General features: G+C 40.5%; 2 protein-coding genes across 4 annotated transcripts in view; both read left to right on the top strand.

Moving 5' to 3' along the window:
* The window catches only part of map1b (microtubule-associated protein 1B), a 29,227-nt gene extending 17,252 nt beyond the window's left edge, over positions 1-11,975 (top strand). For both annotated transcript variants that reach the window (XM_046374673.1, XM_046374672.1), the window contains exons 3-7: positions 2,562-2,644; positions 3,319-3,459; positions 3,666-8,826; positions 8,918-9,156; positions 9,727-11,975. In XM_046374673.1, the coding sequence (XP_046230629.1) occupies positions 3,328-3,459; positions 3,666-8,826; positions 8,918-9,156; positions 9,727-9,882 (5,688 nt within the window). In that variant the 5' untranslated portion in view covers positions 2,562-2,644; positions 3,319-3,327 and the 3' untranslated portion in view covers positions 9,883-11,975. The remainder of the gene's footprint in view (positions 1-2,561; positions 2,645-3,318; positions 3,460-3,665; positions 8,827-8,917; positions 9,157-9,726) is intronic.
* Positions 11,976-15,567: 3,592 nt separating this feature from the next.
* Positions 15,568-18,898, top strand: ptcd2 (pentatricopeptide repeat domain 2). 2 transcript variants are annotated; one of them, XM_046374670.1, is made up of 11 exons: positions 15,568-15,897; positions 16,370-16,462; positions 16,575-16,704; positions 16,851-16,968; positions 17,085-17,163; positions 17,244-17,335; positions 17,455-17,568; positions 17,672-17,746; positions 17,834-17,947; positions 18,341-18,397; positions 18,474-18,898. In XM_046374670.1, exons 1-11 carry the CDS (start codon positions 15,789-15,791, stop codon positions 18,489-18,491), a joined length of 999 nt encoding a protein of 332 aa, XP_046230626.1. In that variant the 5' UTR covers positions 15,568-15,788; the 3' UTR covers positions 18,492-18,898. The 2 variants fall into 2 exon arrangements, with proteins under 2 accessions (XP_046230626.1, XP_046230625.1); XM_046374669.1 differs by having other exon boundaries at positions 15,573-15,897; positions 18,341-18,898.
* The last annotated feature ends 602 nt before the right edge of the window (positions 18,899-19,500 follow it).

Here is a 19,500-nt window from a genome sequence, read left to right as displayed (position 1 = left end):
CTTTTGACGAGTTAGTGCAGACTCAAGGCAATTTGGCAGGGTGTTGGTGATGGATGCCTTGTTCTTCACTGGTGCCTAACATGTTCATACTACTCCATTTTGTGTTTGAAAAGGGGTATAAACAGGGCATAACCAACCAAGAGACAAAGAAAAAACAAACCAAAAATGTTTTTTTATCACATCATGACCACAGAAATGAAATGAACAGTATACGAACAAGATTAATGATAGACCTCCACTTTTATTTGTTTTCTTATTTCACAGACCTTTTAAAACCACTCCATCGGTCACTTGTTCTTATAGACAACCTCTTGTTGTTTAGGACTTCTGAGAGGATGGCTTCATCCACTGGAAATCACAAATATCTGGACAAAATTTCACAGATGTGTCACTAAAAACAAAAATGTCTGCTTGATGTTTGGAGTTTGCATCCTCGCCTTGTGTTTGTATATGTGGTTTGTTCATTTATGTGAATTAGTCACTACAGTTTATTGGTTTTAACCATATTTGAATAAATATGTTGATATTTTGATGCAAAATTTGCCAAAAAACAGTAAAAAAGTAAAAAAAAAAAGAAGAAAGATTTAAGGAATTATTATGCTACTGAGTTAAAATGAAAGCTCAAAATCACAGTCACATTTTCAATATTTTCCCTCCAGACGACTAACTCCGTCAAACAAATGGAGTGTCATGTTGACGTGTTGAAATAACCAAACCAAGAGTCATTATTCCTACCTTCACTGAATATCAGAGGCTAGTAATCACGTACCGTATAGGAGCCTCTTCACTATTAACTGCAGTGAATGATGGAGTTTGTCCATATGGAGTGACGGCCCTTTGGGATGAAGTGGCAGAGTTAATGGCTGTGTGCTCCTGAATGAGAATCTACTGTATGAAATATGTATGGAGGAGTCATCCCAGCAGCCAGAGCAGCTCCTGCAGTGTCGTGTCTCTGGAGACGAGGACACTGACTCTGTCTCAAGTGACTGCTTTTCTGTCTTTATATCTTATACCCAAGCAACACCTCACTGCCCTCTGAACCCCCTCCCCCCTAACCTTTTCCTAATTGTCTTAATCTCAGAAGGTTAATGAGCTATTTCCTTTTTTGTATTAAAAGTGGGAATCAATGAAAAATAACAAAATAAAAACAGCCTTTTGTCAGGGAATTCACTGATATAAAAAGAACTTAAATAACAAGGAGAATTAGAGGGAAGGGTTGAGTGAGTGAAGCCTGATGTATTGTGGTGAATAATGATACCCCTTCCTTATGTCAGCTGGACCAGAGGATAGAGGATAACTAATACACACATGCATTGGGATCAAAGTCATTATCATAATCAATCATCCAAAATCTAGGATGATTGATTATGAGCCTGTCACGCCCCACTGGTTAATTTTCTGCCTAACAGCTCTGACTTACAAAAGGAAAACGGTACTGATGGAAAAGCTCCCTAATGGGGCCATTTTCAGTCGCCATCAGAGAGCAAACAATGATTTTATCTTGTCCATATTGTTTGTCATCACAAAAGGCACTTAGAGCTGAAAACGGTCAGTTGATCAGTTGATTAGTCGATCACCAGAAAGCCACCAGCTGCCTCTTCCAGGTCGTGAAATATAAATATTTGCTGGTTTTCTTCTTTTTCTATGATACTGGATTGAATATCTTCAGCTTTAGACTGTTGGTTGGTCACAACAAGGCATCTGAAGACATCATCTTTACCTCTAGAAAACCGTAATGTGCTGGCTAATCAATACATTCTATTAAAAACGAATCAATGGCCAGAGGTGTGACTCTAAATGAATGCTAATGTTGCTCTGCATCTACTGGATGTGTAAATAAACCACTGTGTGTGCCAAACATCTTTATCATAATATGATACCATCGTGTTCACAGCTTGTTGTGCTGCTCCCGAGTGTCCAAAAACGGTTTCAGTTGTCGATGAATAAGATTTCATAAAAATGTTGCTGTGATATTATCATCACCCAAAATGCAGCACCACAGAGTCAAGCAAGAAGGTGTCTTGCCACAAAGGATGATGGAGGAATGATCTCATATGGAAACAGGTTTTAAAGCCGAGGACTGAGATTCAGGGTATGAGGGGTGTGTTCCACTTCTCTCTAGAGGTTTCATCCATCTTAGAGATGGAGAGCTTTAGTCTGCAGAGACCGTTAACATTTACACTGCCATATTAGAACTGCCAAATCGACTGTATTTAATGAATTACTTGGTAAATTTGCCGAGTCCTGCCTCATGTAAGAACCAGCAGAGTGGAGGTTCGTTAGTGCAAGTGTTTAATTGAGTCTTACATTTTTACCATAGATGTGAAAAGTGGTAATTTCTGATTTTCCCTGTACTGAAGTACAGCAGCAAATCCTGACTGATTGCACATCTCTAATATGCACATTTAATTTGTTGTGACACAGTGTGTTGGCACCAAAGCAGCAACATAACATCAGGTATAAATTTAAAACAATCTGATTTCTTGATATGATGAAAGCATGTGACTATGAAATAATAATTAATTATATAAATAATAAATAATTTCTCTTTTGTTTTGCAGGGCAGAGAATTCTCCACCATAAAAGTAATGTCCTGGAGACGGTGGTCCTTATCAACCCTTCAGATGAGGCAGTCAGCACTGAGGTAAAATGAGCTGTAATTATTGTCGTTACATTATTAAAACCTCTTCCTTTTTCTTTCTGTAATTTCATATTTAAAATTCCAGTTCATTAAGAAGGATAAATTAGAGGCTCAAGGGAGAAGAACAGTGCATTATGGAATAACAAGTACAATTTCTTGTTGTGTGTTATTGCAGTAAGCTTTTGCAGCGTTTAGATGGGAAGAAAGACATTGGGGAGGGCTGGGAGCATAGATGAGACGGGGTTTACTCTTGTGTCACTGCTCCTTTTCAGTGCTGCCTCCACCCCCTGGCCATGTCTGCTGTCAAACTGTGCATTAATAATATCTCACAGCACAGCAGGATTGACCTGGCCAGCCGCCCATAACAGCTGATGTTGCTGAAGTAGAAGAAAAGACCAACAAATGGGGAGAAGCAAGAGATAGAAGGATGAAAGGCAACTTAGCTGAACGGCAAGAGAGCATGTCAGCTAATTAGCTAATGGATTTGAGTGATTTGAAACCAAATCATTAAGCTGATTTCTGCAAAAGCAAGGCTCTGTAGCCAGCAATATTATTATTTTGTAGGGTTCTCTAAATGAATGGCTTCTTTCTTCTTTTTTATTTTCAAGAGCCGTGCATGCTTTTGTCAGTGTTTCTTTAGCTAATTGTCCCTATCTTTTATTTCTTTTCATTTGCAGGTTCGTTTGATGATCTCAGACACTGCCAGACACAAGCTTCTGGTTCTCTCGGGACAATGCTCTGAAAACACCGGGGAGCTGATTCTTCAGTCTGGGTCTTTCTCTTTCTTAAACTTCATCGACATATTTACTGACCAAGAGGTGAGACACAACAAGCAACTGTCCTTCTCCTGAATCTTTTACCACACCTTTAATAAAAGGTTTATGGTCTTTTAGGATATGATAGGAAAAATGTAGATTTTAGGTATGTATATATATACACATAATAAAATACATTCATTTCATTAGTGACTGTAGAGTGTTAAAAACGTTAGTGAGTAAAGTAACTTAATTTTTCTCATGTACAGATTGGTGAATTGCTCAGCACCATTCATCCAGCAAATAAAGCCAACCTTACACTTTCCTGCCCTGAACAAGGCGACTGGAAAAACTCCAATTTGGACAAACACAACCTGCAGGACTTCATTAACATGAAAATAAACTCCACTCTCATTCTCCCTGAAATGGAGGGCCTCTCAGAGTTCACAGAATACTTGTCAGAATCAGTAGAGATCCCATCTCCTTTTGACATGTTAGAGCCACCGACTTCAGGTGGATTCCTCAAACTCTCCAAACCATGCTGTTACATCTTCCCTGCTGGCTGTGGTGACTCTGCGCTCTTCGCCGTCAATGGCTTCAATATGCTCATTAATGGTGGCTCGGACAGAAAGTCATGCTTCTGGAAGCTGGTGAGACATTTGGACAGGGTGGACTCCATCCTCCTGACTCACATTAGTAATGATAACCTGCCAGGCATAAATAGCATGCTGCAGAGGAAGGTTGCAGAGCTCGAGGAAGAACAGTCACAGGGTTCGACAGCCAATAGTGACTGGGTGAAGAACATGATTTCGCCAGATATTGGTGTTGTGTTTGTTAATCTTCCTGAAAACCTGGACAACCCTGAACCTAATTACAGAGTGCGGAGGAATGTTGACGAAGCAGCGGTCACTCAGCAGTTACTCACCAAGCTAAATTTGAGAATAGAGCCTTTGCAAAGGCCAGTTGGGAACACTATAGAGCCAATCATTCTTTTTCAGAAAATGGGTGTTGGGAAGCTTGAGATGTATGTGCTTAATCCTTCAAAGAACAGCAAAGAGATGCAGTACTTCATGAAGCAGTGGACAGGCAGTGAAAAAGATACTGCTTCCATTCTGCTGCCAAACGGAAAAGAATCTGAATTCCCCGTCTCTTACTTGACTTCAGTCTCTTCACTCATTGTGTGGCACCCTGCAAATCCCTCAGATAAGGTTGTGCGTGTTCTCTTTCCTGGAAATGCCACCCAGCATCACATCTTTGAAGGTTTAGAAAAACTAAAGCACCTGGACTTCCTGAAGCAGCCAGTTGTCACTCAAAAAGCAATGTCCTCTACCATGCCGTCAACACCAACATTAAAACAAGCTAAGATGAAACACAGAACAGACAGCAAAGAGAGTCTAAAGTCTACCCCAAAGCCATCACCAATCAAAAGCATCAGAAAGGATTCAAAGGAGGAAGCACAAGAAAAGGCAAAGGCAGATGCAGAATCATCTCCGGAAAAAACACAGAAGACAGAGAAAAAAGATAAGGTCCCACTGAAAAAGGAAAAGGCAAAGGCATCTGAGAAAGAATCAAAAGCAAAGGCAGAGCAAACAGCCCAAAATGAAACTCCAGAAAAAAAGAAGTCTGAAATAAAACCCAAGACTGTGAAAAAGGAGGCCAAAGTGTCTGTGGAAAAGAAAAAAGAGGTTAAAAAAGAAGTTTCAAAGAAGGATGATACACCCAAACAAGATGGTAAAAAAGATGAAAAAGTAAAGAAAGAGGAGGCAAAGAAAGTTGTGAAAAAGGATATCAGAAGAGACTCACCTATGAAAGAGAAGAAGGAAGAAAAGAAAGAGCAAAAGAAAGATGTCAAACGGTCCTCTAAGGACATTAAAAAGACTTCTGGTGAAGAAAAGACTCTATCACCAAAACCCAAGCCCTTGAAAAAAGACAGTGCATCAAAGAAAGATGCGGGAATCCCGGCAAAGTTAAAAGAGACAGGAAAAGCAAAGGTAACAAAGAAGGAGACAAAGGTGAATAGTGGCAAACCTGAGGCTAGCATAGCTGCTGCTGCTGCAGAGGATCCAGATGCAGAAAGAGCTCTGATGTCGTCACCAGAGGACCTCACTAAAGACTTTGAGGAGCTCAAAGCTGAAGAGTTGGTGGAGGATGATGCAACTGTGCAACAAAACAAGGAAGCAGAGGCTGTGAGGGTCCACAGTGAAGAAATAATACAAACCAAAGAGTCACCCGAAGCACTGGAGTCTGTGGATGAGGGAATAACCACAACAGAGGCCGAAGGAGACAGTGGAGAGACTCCAGATGAACAAGTTCTTAAGGGAAAACTCAATGGCAGTGTCAGCGAGAAGTTTGAAGATGAAGGCACTGTAATGGAGGAGACCTCAGAGGGAGGGGACTATGAAGAAAAAGGAGAGACAGAAGAAGTTCATGAACCACCGAGAGTGGAATCAGATAAAGATAAGCTTACTCCCAGTGAAGATGAACGCCATGACAGAAATGAAGTTGCTGTCGAAGACAACGATGATGTGACTAATAAAAATGTAGAGAGACAGCATATAAGTGAGAGAGAAACAGAGAAACATAAGCTGTCTTTATCAGCCTCACCCAAAGTGTCCTCACCTGTTTCTCCGGCTGCGTCTATCCACGATGAGATGCTTCCAGTTGGCTTTGAGAGCTCAACAGCTTCAGATGATGAGAACAGAGATGAACTCCATGAGGATTACACTGTCACCTCTGGCCACACTCAGTCCACCATTGAAATTTCCAGTGTGCCTACTCCCATGGATGAGATGTTGACCCCAAGGGACATCATGAGTGATGAAACCACCAATGATGAGAATGACTCTCCTTCACAGGATGTTGGCAGGTTTGGGACATCAGCATCTGGAGAGTTTGACAGGAAGAAACTATCCCCACTTCAGGATATCCCAGGGTCAGATCACTCTCAGAGTGATGCCACAGAAGGCCATGACTACAACCACTCCGCTTCCACAATATCTCCCCCTTCATCACTCGAAGAGGATAAAGTCTGCAAGGAGTTTCCCTCTGTAGGGAAAGATAAAGGATTTGCCACAGCTCAAGAGTCAAGTGAGAAATATGACACAGACTCAGCTATGCTCAGTTCAACTATTACTACAACATCACCTCTTGTACGTTCTCCCTCAGTAGACCGCAAAGACAAACTTGATTCGCCATCAATATTTGCCGCTCCAATAGAACTGTCCACCACACTGGCCGGATGCACTAGAGCAACAGCCGAATCCTCCGTCAGCCCAGATGACAAGACACTGGAAGGAGCTAACTCGCCTCAGTCCTCTGGTCACACACCTTACTATCAGTCACCGGTAGATGAAAAAGCAGGAGCTCTACCACCTGTGTTAGAAGACAAAACACAGGGTCCTATAATTGTGGAGGTCACAAGTGATAAAGAGGATTCCTCCAGTAGAGTTACCCCAGAGCCGTATGACACAGAACCAAACAGTTCTTCCCCTGTAGAGAGAGCAATCTTCTCTCCAAAAAGCCCATCTCCGACTGAGCCTGATTCCACAGCAAAGATGGAAAGGTCACCCTCTGACATAGATCATAAGAGAACTGAAGAAAACAGCCATTCTGTATTGTCCTCAGCACCAGTGACCAAAAGCGAATCAGACACTAATCCCTTCACAGCTTTCAAAGAAGAAAGTAAAATGTCCATTTCAGAGGGTACCACATCAGACAAGTCAGGAACCCCTCTGGAGGAAGTAGTCGCTGAAGATACATTTTCTCATTTAGCTTCAGCATCCACCACCTCCCTGGCCACCAGCTCCTTGCCAGAACCCACCACTGATTCGCCTTCCCTTCATGCTGAGGTAGGCTCTCCTCACTCAACAGAAGTGGATGACTCTTTATCTGTCTCCGTTGTTCAGACACCAACCACCTTCCACGAGGCTGAGGGATCTCCATCAAAGGAAGATAGTCCGAGGCCTATGTCTATTTCCCCAGACATTTCACCAAAGATGAAAAGCAGAACACAGCTGCAGGACACAAAATCTCCAGAGCACTCCACCATGTCAATAGAGTTTGGCCAGGAATCCCCTGATCACTCCTTTGCCCTGGACTTTAGTAAGCAATCCCCAGAGCACCCATCAGTGGGAAGCAGCTCACGTGCTACAGAGAATGGCCCAACTGAGGTCGACTACAGCCCCTCAGGTGGAACGGATGGAAGACCATCTGAAGAGCACAACTCTATCATGGAAAAGCCTTTTCTGTTTGAAGAGAGCGATTCAGTCCTTGCCACTTCTGCAACCCCATCGGATGCATCTCAGTCCACTCCCTCTGTTACAACTCCATGTCAAATGACAGATATGCCACATGCTGTTGCTGAGGATACAGAAAGGTCTCCAGTTACCCCAAAGGCATCATCTCTCACCCACTCTCCCCATTCCAGTGAGCCATTCCCAGGGCTAGGAAGTCCACCGGCTAAAGACAGTACCAGCCCCATTTCACCGTCTGTGGAGAGCATTTCTGACACACAGCAGAAATATGACAAGTCACCCTCACCTCCCAAAGTGACTTCCCCATCATCATCTTTTACCTTTGCAAAAGAAGACACCTTTTCCCCGGCAAAAGAGACTAATCCCTTCAAATGTGAGGATCCTACACTTGTGAGCCCCAGAGTTCCCTTTCCATCATATTTACCTATATCCTCTGATCCAGGCAGTCACAGTTCTGCATGTGGCTCCAGAGACCCAGACTCCATTAAGAAGAGCCCCTCTGCTCCATCTAAGAATGATGTCGACCTCTGCCTAGTGACTTCATGCGAATACCGTCACCCCAAGACAGAACTGTCTCCATCCTTCATCAACCCTAACCCTCTGGAGTACTTCACAAGTGAAGAGAATGCCTTGAATGAGGAGAAGCCTCTGGCCAAGTCAGGAGGTGGTCCCCCACCCCCAGGAGGTAAGCTTTCTGCCAAGCAATGTGAGGAGACCCCACCCACATCAATCAGTGAATCTGTCCCCTCCCAGACAGATTCAGATGTTCCACCGGGAACAGAAGAGTGCCCCTCCATTACAGCAGATGCTAACATTGACTCCGAAGACGACTCTGAGACTCTACCTACTGACAGAACCCTGACGTACAGGCATGCTGATCCTCCACCAGTGACACTCAGGGACTCTGCTCCATCTTCAGGCCACCATGATGTCTGCATGGTGGACCCGGAGGCCCTCAAGGCTGAAGAAAACCTCCACAATGCAAATACAGAAGAAGGAGAAAAGGCCAAGAAGAAAAAACTTTTGAAAAAGTCTTCCTCACCAGCAAGGAAGAGTGCTCTATCGAAAGTGAAGGACTCAAAGACTTCATCTCCAAAGAAAACTGTTGGAGAGGGGAAAGATGCCAAAAATGCAACCAATACCTCTGCATCCAAAGGTGTAAAAAATACCACATCAGGTGAGTACTATATAATCTTACTACTTCATACAGTTTGCTTATAGTCTTTGAGAGGTTATCAAAGGGAAACATGTATTTTTGACTCTTCCAGGTACTGGTAGTGGAAAGGTATCAGGTGGGGCATCTCTACCCAACTGTCCCCCCATGTACATGGATTTGGTTTACATCCCCAATCACTGCAGTGCCAAGAATGTGGATGCTGAGTTCTTTAAGCGGGTGCGTTCCTCTTACTATGTGGTCAGTGGCAATGATCTGACAGCTCAGGAGCCCAGCAGGGCTGTCCTTGATGCTCTGCTGGAAGGAAAGTCCCAGTGGGGCAACAATATGCAGGTAAGTTTCAAGTATCAATATGACAATTATATATAATACTCTGACACTGTAAAAGTAAGCATATGTACCATAGGAATTGTGCATCTTTGGGTACCAATATTATTTGTTTAATTTTGTTTTGATTTATGAAGATAGTAAAGTTACAGTTTTAAACTTAAATTCCAATTTCAGGTTGCCAGAAGGGTTTGCATGTATAAAGATTATATTCAATAGATTTATTAGTTATGAAAATTTGCAGTGATTTATAATTGAATTTGGCTTGCTCTTCAGTCAATGTGATGTTTTTATCACATTTGCATTTAGATTAGAATGCTGTATACAAGGGTAAATGAAAACAAATAAATCAGATAAAGCCCGCCTCAGATAATTTCCCTGCCGTCGATTTAAAAGACTAATGTAAACAACTTTACATATTTTTATTCATCTTTTAAAACCCTCTGAATAATACTACAGCACTCTAAATACAAAAAGGGATGAAGAGACACAACTTGAAATTCTAGTCCTCAGAAATGAGCCACTTGAATTCTCTGAATGCTTGAACATGGAAACTTCCCTCCTCTCTGGTGTCAGGTCACGCTGATCCCAACCCACGACACTGAGGTGATGAGGGAGTGGTACCAGGAGACCCACGACAAGCAACAAGAGCTCAACATCATGGTCCTGGCCAGCAGCAGCACTGTTGTCATGCAGGATGAGTCCTTCCCAGCTTGTAAGATTGAGATGTAGGCCCGTTCAGCAAGAGATGAGGAGGCCTAGTCACTGATGATTCTGATGAAGAATTGTTATTTGGGGAATAAAACAAATTCATGCTGCATAAAACCTAAGCAGACACTTTAAATACTTATATGATAAAAATATACTTATTGTGTACTTAACCCTGAAAAATCTAATGAGGACTTACACTATTACAAAGTAGCTTTGAGGGGCTCCATGCAAAGGACAATGTTTTCATTATAAAGTAACATATTCTTAACTAAGATTAAATGGATTACTGGGAGGAAATCAGAAATTAGAAATTAGAAATTCTTCTGCATACCCAAAATAAAAATACATGACATGCTTTTTAATCAGTTTAACTGCTGTCAAGGAACAGAAACCTCCCTACATGTGATTCACAAATAATGGTTGTTATTCACACCAAAGGACAAAAGAAGATGTTTTTTGTTATTTGCCTTAGGGAGTGAAAGTGAATGTATAAGAACTGGTGTAACTAGCAGAAGGAAAAAGGACTGTTAAGTGATTATATAGCTGAATGACACTAAATAGAAATTAACTTGAATGGATATTCAACACTGATTAGCATTAATATGATGTCTGACTTCATATTCATCACAGGTGAAGCAAAGTGCCCCTACCTTTGTGAAACTGTTCCTTATGTTTTTAAGGCGACTGGGCTTTGTTTGATTTAAAATGGATGTTTGTGGTATTTCTGGTCCGGTTTATGTTGCTGCTGATGTATGAATATTAATTTATTATGTTAAATTTAATTTATTGTGCTAGAATGTCCAGATAGCCTTTTTAAATTGTGCAGCAGAATGTTGCCTCAGAATGTTCTCCTTTGCTTTGGTTACGTCTGTAAAATCATTCAGTCGCTTTGTAGAGGAGTCCTTTTATTTCAGATCGTCTGTTTTATTTACAGACTTTAAGTTATTTACAAGAGAGAAAATCAGATCTTGTTTCTAATACTTGTTTTTTATGTAGTCATTGCGCTATGGGGGGAGCTAGACTTTTCCCCTTGTAAAGCTGGTGAGGCAGGATATTTTCATAAACCTTAAAATGTCTTGTTTTTCTAAAGCGTTGTACTATAATTATAAATAGGTTTGTGAGCGATGGAGTGGTTGGAAGATGTGCATGAGTTATGATACATTAGGATTTTTTCTCTTTCTTTAAATTTGGATTTTACTCAGACTTGCATTAAGGACAACAGGGATGTGTAGGCTAAATAAAGGAGCATTTTGTGACTTTTGCAAGTTGCGCCATGACATTGTACAGTAACTCTGGTGATTTCCAACAGCACTGTATCAATAGATGACTTGATTTTGGGTGCAGCACGGTGTAGCTTTTCAGGATGATGTGAGCGTTTTGGAAGGCGGAAAATATCTTATGACAAAAGTGTTACTCATGCTTCAGGATAAAATGGTAACGGCTTCCAGTAGAGGCGTAGTGATGGGGGAGGCAGCACACAGAGGTGAGAGTGAGTGACTCGTGTGTTTCATATGAAAGTAAAAAAGGAGACACTTTAAACACAAACATGACGCATAATAAACTAACAGTACAGAGGCCACAGAACAACAGTTTCTAGAGACAGACCCATAACTCAATGATTACAGACTTTACTACTTTGGACCCTTAAATGAACTCACCAAGCTCACCAGATAATTCTGAAGTAACGTCAGGTGTTCACGATATCACTATAGACCAGTTTTCCTGCAGGGGAACCTCAAACCAACCCCACAACCAACAACAGATCTACAGAATCTGGACTGACATGTCTCTTTTCTCTGTCTTTTTCTCTACACTTCCTCTACTTCTCTATCTCTCTCTTTCTATTTATCTCTGCCTTTTCTCCTTGTCTTTCTCTTGGGAGAACTTTAATAATGTTTGTCTGCAGCTGTGTGGTATATTTGTCTTGTGATCTTGCATCCTCTCTGCCCTTTCCCTAAACTCATATGTAACCTATAGAAATTAGTTTCAAGCGGAAGTATTCCTTAGTGCTTTCTGATGTTTGTGTGCAATATTTCCTCTATCCATACGGCGAATCTGATGTAAGAGGAACCACTACTAAATAACAAACACTCAAAACAACCACATTAAAATCTCTTGTGAAAAATAAGGATTTGTGTCCTGGTCTTTTTAAGTCTATTTATAGAGCACAGTTATGTTATTACGCATCTTTAACCCGATGTATTATTTCACATAGTATATTGTTATATTCAGACAGCAATATTGAAAAATGCTTTATTGCTTTTTAAAAATAGCTTCCTCTGCTGAGCCTGATTTGTTGCACAGAATCATAAACTAAGATTTCACAAGTGCAAATCTCTCTGTCTTTGCTGTACAGTGGTGCTTTGAGCTAAATGCTAGTTGCTGCAGTTGGCTGAACCACAGTTTTTTTCTCTGTACAGCTACTAATTAGTGAGCTCACCTAAACCCAAATTGTGCACGTCATAGAAATCATCAATATAATAGTGCATATAGTGTTCTTAATCATTCCTGAACTACTCACTCCTCTTTCACGATGACAGGGAAAAGAAAACTGGCTGCCAAGTTAATGTCCTGCGCACACAGGGAACTGGCTAAGTGACAATGTGGCCCAGGATGTCAGTCATTTATTTTAGCCTCCTTGGTGACAAGGTTCCCCCCTGAGAGCTGGACAGGATAGATGATGGATTTATGCTCCCTCAGAGAGATACAGTTTTCTGTTTTTGATTGTACTCTCCTCAGTGAGTGAAGCTATCCGCCTGACTTTGCAGGTTGTAATCGATGTATGGAAACTGATTGTTTTAACCATACTAGTGACATGACAATGACATGACATGATAACTTATATATTTTAATAACAATTGGATGGATTGTTAGGAAACTTTGCACATTCAAACGATGTCACAGGGACTTTAGTGATCCCCGATTTCATCTTGCACAGCCAACAGATTAACATTTTAGTGATCTGGCTTGACAGATAGTGGATTGATTGCTATGATATTCGGTGCATTTCATCCTAGCTTTTGAGAAGCAGCAGGCAGCCACAACTCAGCACCGGTGGCACAACCCAATAATAATAATATTACCATGCAGTAATGGTGTCAGCACTGGATCATGCTGCAAGGCAGCAGTGCTGAGCCAACACTCTTTCTCCTAATGCAAATGAATAAAATATTTGCAGCTCATGAGAAATATACAGATATATATATATATATATGTGAAGAAGTCTAGAACATAAAACATGTCAGAAGAATAGGAGGAAAATAGCATCAGAGAGCACATTTAGCTCCTGCAGGATGCGATGAACTGAATGACCTCTTCGAGCAGACGCCCCAGGGATACCAACTGGAAAAAGAAGAGGGAGAGCAGAGCAGGATAAAAGGACATGTCTCCACAGTTCAACATGCCATTGTACAGTGGGGGGATCACAAGTCCACGTCTGATGTCTGTCTCAGCAAGTGAACGCTAAGCTTGTGAGCCCGTCTTTCAGAGCTGTTTCAGGATATAAACTGCATGTCAGTAAGTGGAAAGCTTTTATACATCCTTCCATATAGTGTTACATTATTAAACAAGTTATGCAAAGGAGAGAGCATCCCTACGATTCACCCAAACCCGACATGCAGGAAGCCGCTGACATCCATATAATGAATGTCATAAGTCTCTTTATAGATGGAAGACAACCCATGTAATTGTCTTTCGAGGACAGGGACTTGATAAATGTGGCACACAATCTGACACATCAGTACCAGTTGTTTTTTTTCTGTGCCATAACTGTTTCAGTGGGAACATTTATTAATGAGGATGGGACACCCCAGGCACTTTCCAAAACCAAAGGGAAGTGCACACAGGGATAAATCAAAGAAGATGTAAGAGCTGTTGGCATCGGTAAAACCTGCCTGTTAGGGAAATCAGAGTCTGAGTACTAAAACAGACCCGCATTACAAATAATATATTTTCTTTCAGATCACTGCAATGTTGAAACAACTCAACGTGAGATGCCACCACATTAAACCATCAACCTGTAGCTAGAGATGAGCTATAAGCTTGTCTTTTTTAAATTCATGCAAACACATACATATGCACAGAGCGAGAGAGAATCCCACAGAGACACACACACACACACACACACCTTACAGGACACCATAAATTATCCAAGGCCCTGTTTCTGATTGGCTGAGCAAGCAATCTCAGCTGGATGGGCTGAGTTCCTGTTGCCAAGGCAACAGTGGGGAACCTCCCTGTCCCAGCCCTATTTTCTCTGTGCATCTATTTTAGGAGTTAATTTAAGGAGCACCTCAATCATTGTGATAATCTTTATTTATTTATTTGTTTTCTTACAACTTACATTCCACTCACTTCTCAAAATGGCTGCAAGTTGAACTGTGAAGCTTCCACAGAAGTAAACTGACTACCTGCAGGGGAAAATCACACCTTACCCTTCAATTCCACATAAAGAAGATTAGATTTCTGTAACAAAAAAAAAAAAAAAAAAAAAAAATTATTACCTACATATTGTGTGCATCAGCTAAATAAGACCTTAGATTTTACTGCTATTGGAGTTCAAAAACAGTCGATAGGGTAGTTACAAGGAGTCCTTGTAAGTCCTTGGTTATGTAAAGCTGTTAAGGTCAGTGTTTATACCAACTAATGGCAGGGTTTGATCTGCTATACAAAAGTACATTGGAATTTTAATTATATCTGTGACTTACATTTTTCCAACATAAAATTCAGCCTAAAAATAATCACTGTGCAAGCAACTCTGATCAGTTTGGCTGTTGTAACATCATTCACAGCCTTTTTACACAAAGCTCTTTTACTTCAAAGGGTAAATTAGTTTAAACGGTTATTTTTCATCTTTTTAACCTTTGTTTCACAAGTACGTCTCTTGAGTTGCACAGTCTCTTTAACAAGAGAGACTCACGCAAAACGACAGCGTCGAAGTTCACAGAGTTATATGAATAATTCACTTAAAGGAATGAATAAACAAAGCGTGTGGCTATTTAAAACAGAAGAAGTAACACTCTGCGGAAAACATGTTTTCAGTGTGGTGCTTGAATGTCTGAAAGAAGTTTCTCTTGAAATGATCCCATGAACATGACGCTTTCTCAAGTCAGTTTTGAAAGTTACAAGACAAGGCCTAAAAAAATATTCTCATTTGAAATTATAAGTGGGATTAATTGATGTAGCACTGATTAATGTCGATCTTTACAGACTTCCTTTGTGTGTTTTTTCTTTCAATTCAGTGTCATAAGGGTGCATCTTCAATTGGAGCAGAAATAAAAACAATTAAAATGTATAACATGTAAAGCACTATTTAATTATTTATTTTATTTAAAGCATGAACAATCGTTCTCAATAAAAGACATTTAGAATTTATTAATTTTACTCAATTTATGGTAATGTCAACCAATATTTCTAAAGGGTTAAAAGTTCATGTCCGTATAAACTTCATGACAGCAGCAAACCCATCGCATGTTTCAAGTGTAGTGCAACAGCACCATCTGCAGGTTAAAAGATGAACCTCTTTTAGGCTCCTAGTGTCGGTCAAAAATCTTTTTTAAAAATACCTGCCCCGTTCCTGACAAAGAAAACATGGAGGCGTACCAGAAAACAATAAAACTTCGTATCACAACAAATACCAAATAATAAATGACAATAACATTAATATTCTAGACTTGAACATACTGTACATCTACGCGGCTCAAAGGGGGCCTCCATACTGGATGATACCAACTGCTCGTTACGTGCTATGAAATTAAAATAAGCAACTGTACACAATGTACAGCTCCAATTAAAAATAATTATTGTCTGCTGGTGAAATCTAAAACCGTATTTTTTAATCAAGGCAGAAATTGTCTTCTTAAATCTATTGTAACATCTCGAATAGCATACCCGTTGTTCTCAACTCTGTGGTACAGTCAGTGAGCACTATGGCGCTGGCGAGGATTGGGACATGTTGTCGGTCATTAGTACGGGAGTCCTTTAGGGTAGCGATTTGTGGTGTTTCACAGCCAGGCTGGATTGAACGCTGTGTCGGAGGTGAGACAAGCAAAAGTCGTGAATGTGTGGCTCGTCTGATACGGAAAGTGACCATTAAAACTGACTGGTTTTCAGACAGAGAAGCTACGTTAGCACATTGTAAATAACACACATGTACTGTGCAGTGACTGACTGTAAATTGCTTTGACTCAACTTATAAAACACCAGCAAAAATAGCTTTACTTGGGTTTTATTTTGCTCACGTTTTAGCGATTGTAATGTGAATAATTGTGTCCTGTCTCTTGAAATTTTCCACGCATGGAGTCTTAATTCTAAGCTAACCAGCTTGGCTAAATTATGACATAAGTGCTTCTTCATAAGGGAGCAAATTCCTCTTGAAGTTGAGTTGTTTTTTGTTTAATTTTAGTGATTGTTTTCCTAATTGTGATTAGTGACTTGAAACTGTACCCGCTTATTATTCCCACACAACACTGCATGTGTATATCCTGCATTTTAAGTGTTGTTTCTGCAGCTAAAAGGCACCTGTTGTCAGAAGATGTTATCAAGCTGCAGAACTTCCAGCAGAGGAAGCTGGCTGTGGCGCACCTCGCCAGTGGATCAAAAGGTGAAGTAGTTCTGCTCACTGGCTCTGAGGTGCAGTTTTATGTCATGTGTTACGATACACGGAAGCCCATATTTCACATTTCACATTTCATATTTCATCGCCTCTTTTGCAGGGAATTATATTGAACTCTTCCGTGAGAAGCTGCAAAAGAATGAGCTGATACTAAAAGATGAGCTGAAGCTTCTCCTCCACCTGTGCCAGTCTGCAGATGACATGGTGATAGCCAGAGATGCCATATATAGGTACAGTACATCTTCTTTTGTTCTTCACTTAGTCTGCTCTTTCTCTGCATTGCCTTTCACTATCATTAGATAGTGTATAACAGGTCTTCAACATGTTTTAAGTGTCTGAATTGTGCATAGATTATCCTTTAATTTTCACTCACAAGGTATCACGCAGAGAACCATAACATGATGTATGGAGACTTCAAATTTGGTCCTGTCTTCATGAGACTGTGCTATGAGCTGGGTCTGGAGGAACTGGCTGCTGCTACAATTACAGATGAGGTAAAGCAGCCAAATTAGCCAAACCCCTAACTGACTGACAAAGTACCATGAGAAGGAAAAAAACAAGATGGGATTAAGAGTGGGCTGGTAACATTTCCTCTCATTTGTCTGAACAGAGGATCAAGGGATTTTTCACTGACTCAACTTCCTTTAACATCGCCATGGACATGTTATTCACAAAAGGCTCTTATGAAGGTAATTGACTATTTGACTACTGACTTTTTTCTGAAATTACTATCACTAGTATGTATTATTCAAAACTTTGACTATTGCAGATGCCCTGGAGGTACTGAGATCCATGAGGAACCAAGGTGTACCATTCAACAAAGACACATTCACACTTGCGTTTGGCACCTGCTATAAACTGGTACGAGTCAAGTTTATTTTATAGCAGCCTGAAGAGTAGTTATATTTATGGGGAGATAAATGTTTAAAGATGTAAAAACTATACGCAGTGAGTTAACGTTTCTGCTTTATGTTTGTCAGAACACCCCGGAGTCGTACAGGATCTGCTCTGCTCTGATGGAGGAGGGACAGACCAAAGAGCACTTAATCCCCAGACATGCTTACTGCTTTGCTGTAGCATTAGCACTTCGACAGGTGAGTTTTATCTTCTCCTGCCATCCCTTTCATTCATGAACAAAGATGCGAAAAATATTGAAATATCATCAGTAAACTATTTTCTCTTTTATTTTTGGTCCAGAATGACATTGAAAATGCGCAGTCTTTGTATTCACAAATCATGAGCACCGACAGCAGATTATGTCAAAATTTGAAGGTAAGAATGCATTATGTTACTGTGGTATACATTTATTTCATCCTGTTTATGTTCAATGATTAATATATTACGAAAATGTGATTTTAGGTGGTAATATTAGCAAATTCTGGAGCAGTGACAGATGCCATTTCCGTGCTGTCTGCAGCATTGTTGCCTAAAAGCCCTTCTTTTGTGAGGAAGCCTCAGTTTTCTCAGGAGGTGGTGAGTCAAACATCTGACTGATTGATCAGGATGCTCCTCTTTCTTATTAAACTCATATGGAGATGCCACATGGAGGTGATGTTTTGCAGTGCGCAGCTTGTACCACCAGAGGTCAGTTTCTAGTCATGAAAAAAAGGATGTTTGGTTCCTGTCTTTTCATTATTTTGTGGGCTAAGTAAACTAATTGCATGTGACTCACAGCATTGTAGGCTACAATAACATACAAGCTGCAGTGACCATCAAAAAAAAAATACTGTCATATGCTGTACACCCTGGGGACATGTCAGGAAGGCACGAAAAACAGATAGCAATTAGCATTAGTGCTGTCATTCTTTCATGAATACAAACTCAAGAGGTGGAGTTAACTCATTTATCTCTTGTGACCTGTTTCAGGTGGATGTGCTGCGCTTGCAGAGCGAAGACCAGCCACACATGATGAAAGTGGAGCAGGTAGTGACTCAGCTTGAGCAAGCCAATCAGATCACCCAGTGGACCATCGATGATATGCTCTGCCACACACCCACAGGGAAGAGGAAACCAATAATGGTGGAGAGGAAGATCAGCCGGAGGACCCTGATGCCACTGCAGCACACTCTGCTGTCGGAGTGAGAGAAGCTGCACGCCGTCCACTTAGCTGAAGGCTTTGATGTGAAGATGAACTGAACCAGTCAAAAAAAAGAAAAGTTAGAGTTGACTTTGTCACGTTTATCTTATCTACCTCTCCTTAAACATAGATCTGTCATCCCTCTGCCCATCGGACACTTGCCCCTTTTTTGTCATCCCTTCCTAATCGGAACTCCAAGGTCAAAGGTCATCGTTCATTTTTTGTGAAGCAGGTATTTCCACAGAAAGCTGCTGAGAGAAAACTACAGTTGTGTACAGAGCAATTTGAGGAGAAAGTGTTGTGTGAATGAATGATTAAAGATGATTTGGATATTTAATAATGAAAAAGAGAATCTTGTGTGTTGTTTTAGGGGGATATCAGGTTTGTTTTGCCATCTTTGAATGATGGGATCTCAGTTTCACAGTATGTGAAAAAACAATAGTCAGACACCCTCGTGTACATCAAAACAGGGTTTGTTTGCTGTAATTATGCCTTCTGTTTATACTGACCGTAACAGATAACTTTGGCAACAGTGTTTTCAGTGTAGGGGTTAAAAATCTTTATCAGACAGAATATTTTTACATCCAGATGGTCATGAAAGCCTTTTAGGATTGCAACAAATTTTGTATTACCGTAATTAAAGGCTGTAGCTTTGGAAGAATCACAAGCTGAAGTCTCACATTAGCTTCAAATAAGCTAAAACACATTTTGTATTTTGATTTTGTTCACTGAAAGCATATTAGGGAGAAATGATTTCAGCATTTCACTGATTATATGGGCATCTGACTACTGTTTAAAAACTATTTTAAAAAAATGTGAATCCTTTAACAACATACCGGGTTTTCTCAAGATTATCATACATTTTTTTAGACAGAAAATTGATGTAATGGTAATACATGAAAGGTGTCATAATTTCGGTTAATATTAAAACCTTAGCATCTCCAAATCT

The sequence above is a fragment of the Scatophagus argus genome, chromosome 20 (genome assembly GCF_020382885.2).
Source record: "Scatophagus argus isolate fScaArg1 chromosome 20, fScaArg1.pri, whole genome shotgun sequence".
Classification (NCBI taxonomy): domain Eukaryota; kingdom Metazoa; phylum Chordata; class Actinopteri; family Scatophagidae; genus Scatophagus; species Scatophagus argus.
The sequence above is the reverse complement of the archived record's forward strand: the minus strand, read 5'-3'. Positions and strand labels throughout refer to the sequence as shown.

Bases quoted from the DNA above. Each gene is read 5' to 3' on its own strand.
- ptcd2 (XM_046374669.1), top strand. From the start codon at position 15,789: ATGGCGCTGGCGAGGATTGGGACATGTTGTCGGTCATTAGTACGGGAG. The intron at 17,747-17,833 runs GTAAGAATGCAT...ATGTGATTTTAG, and splicing joins GATTATGTCAAAATTTGAAG to GTGGTAATATTAGCAAATTC. The intron at 17,948-18,340 runs GTGAGTCAAACA...GACCTGTTTCAG, and splicing joins CTCAGTTTTCTCAGGAGGTG to GTGGATGTGCTGCGCTTGCA.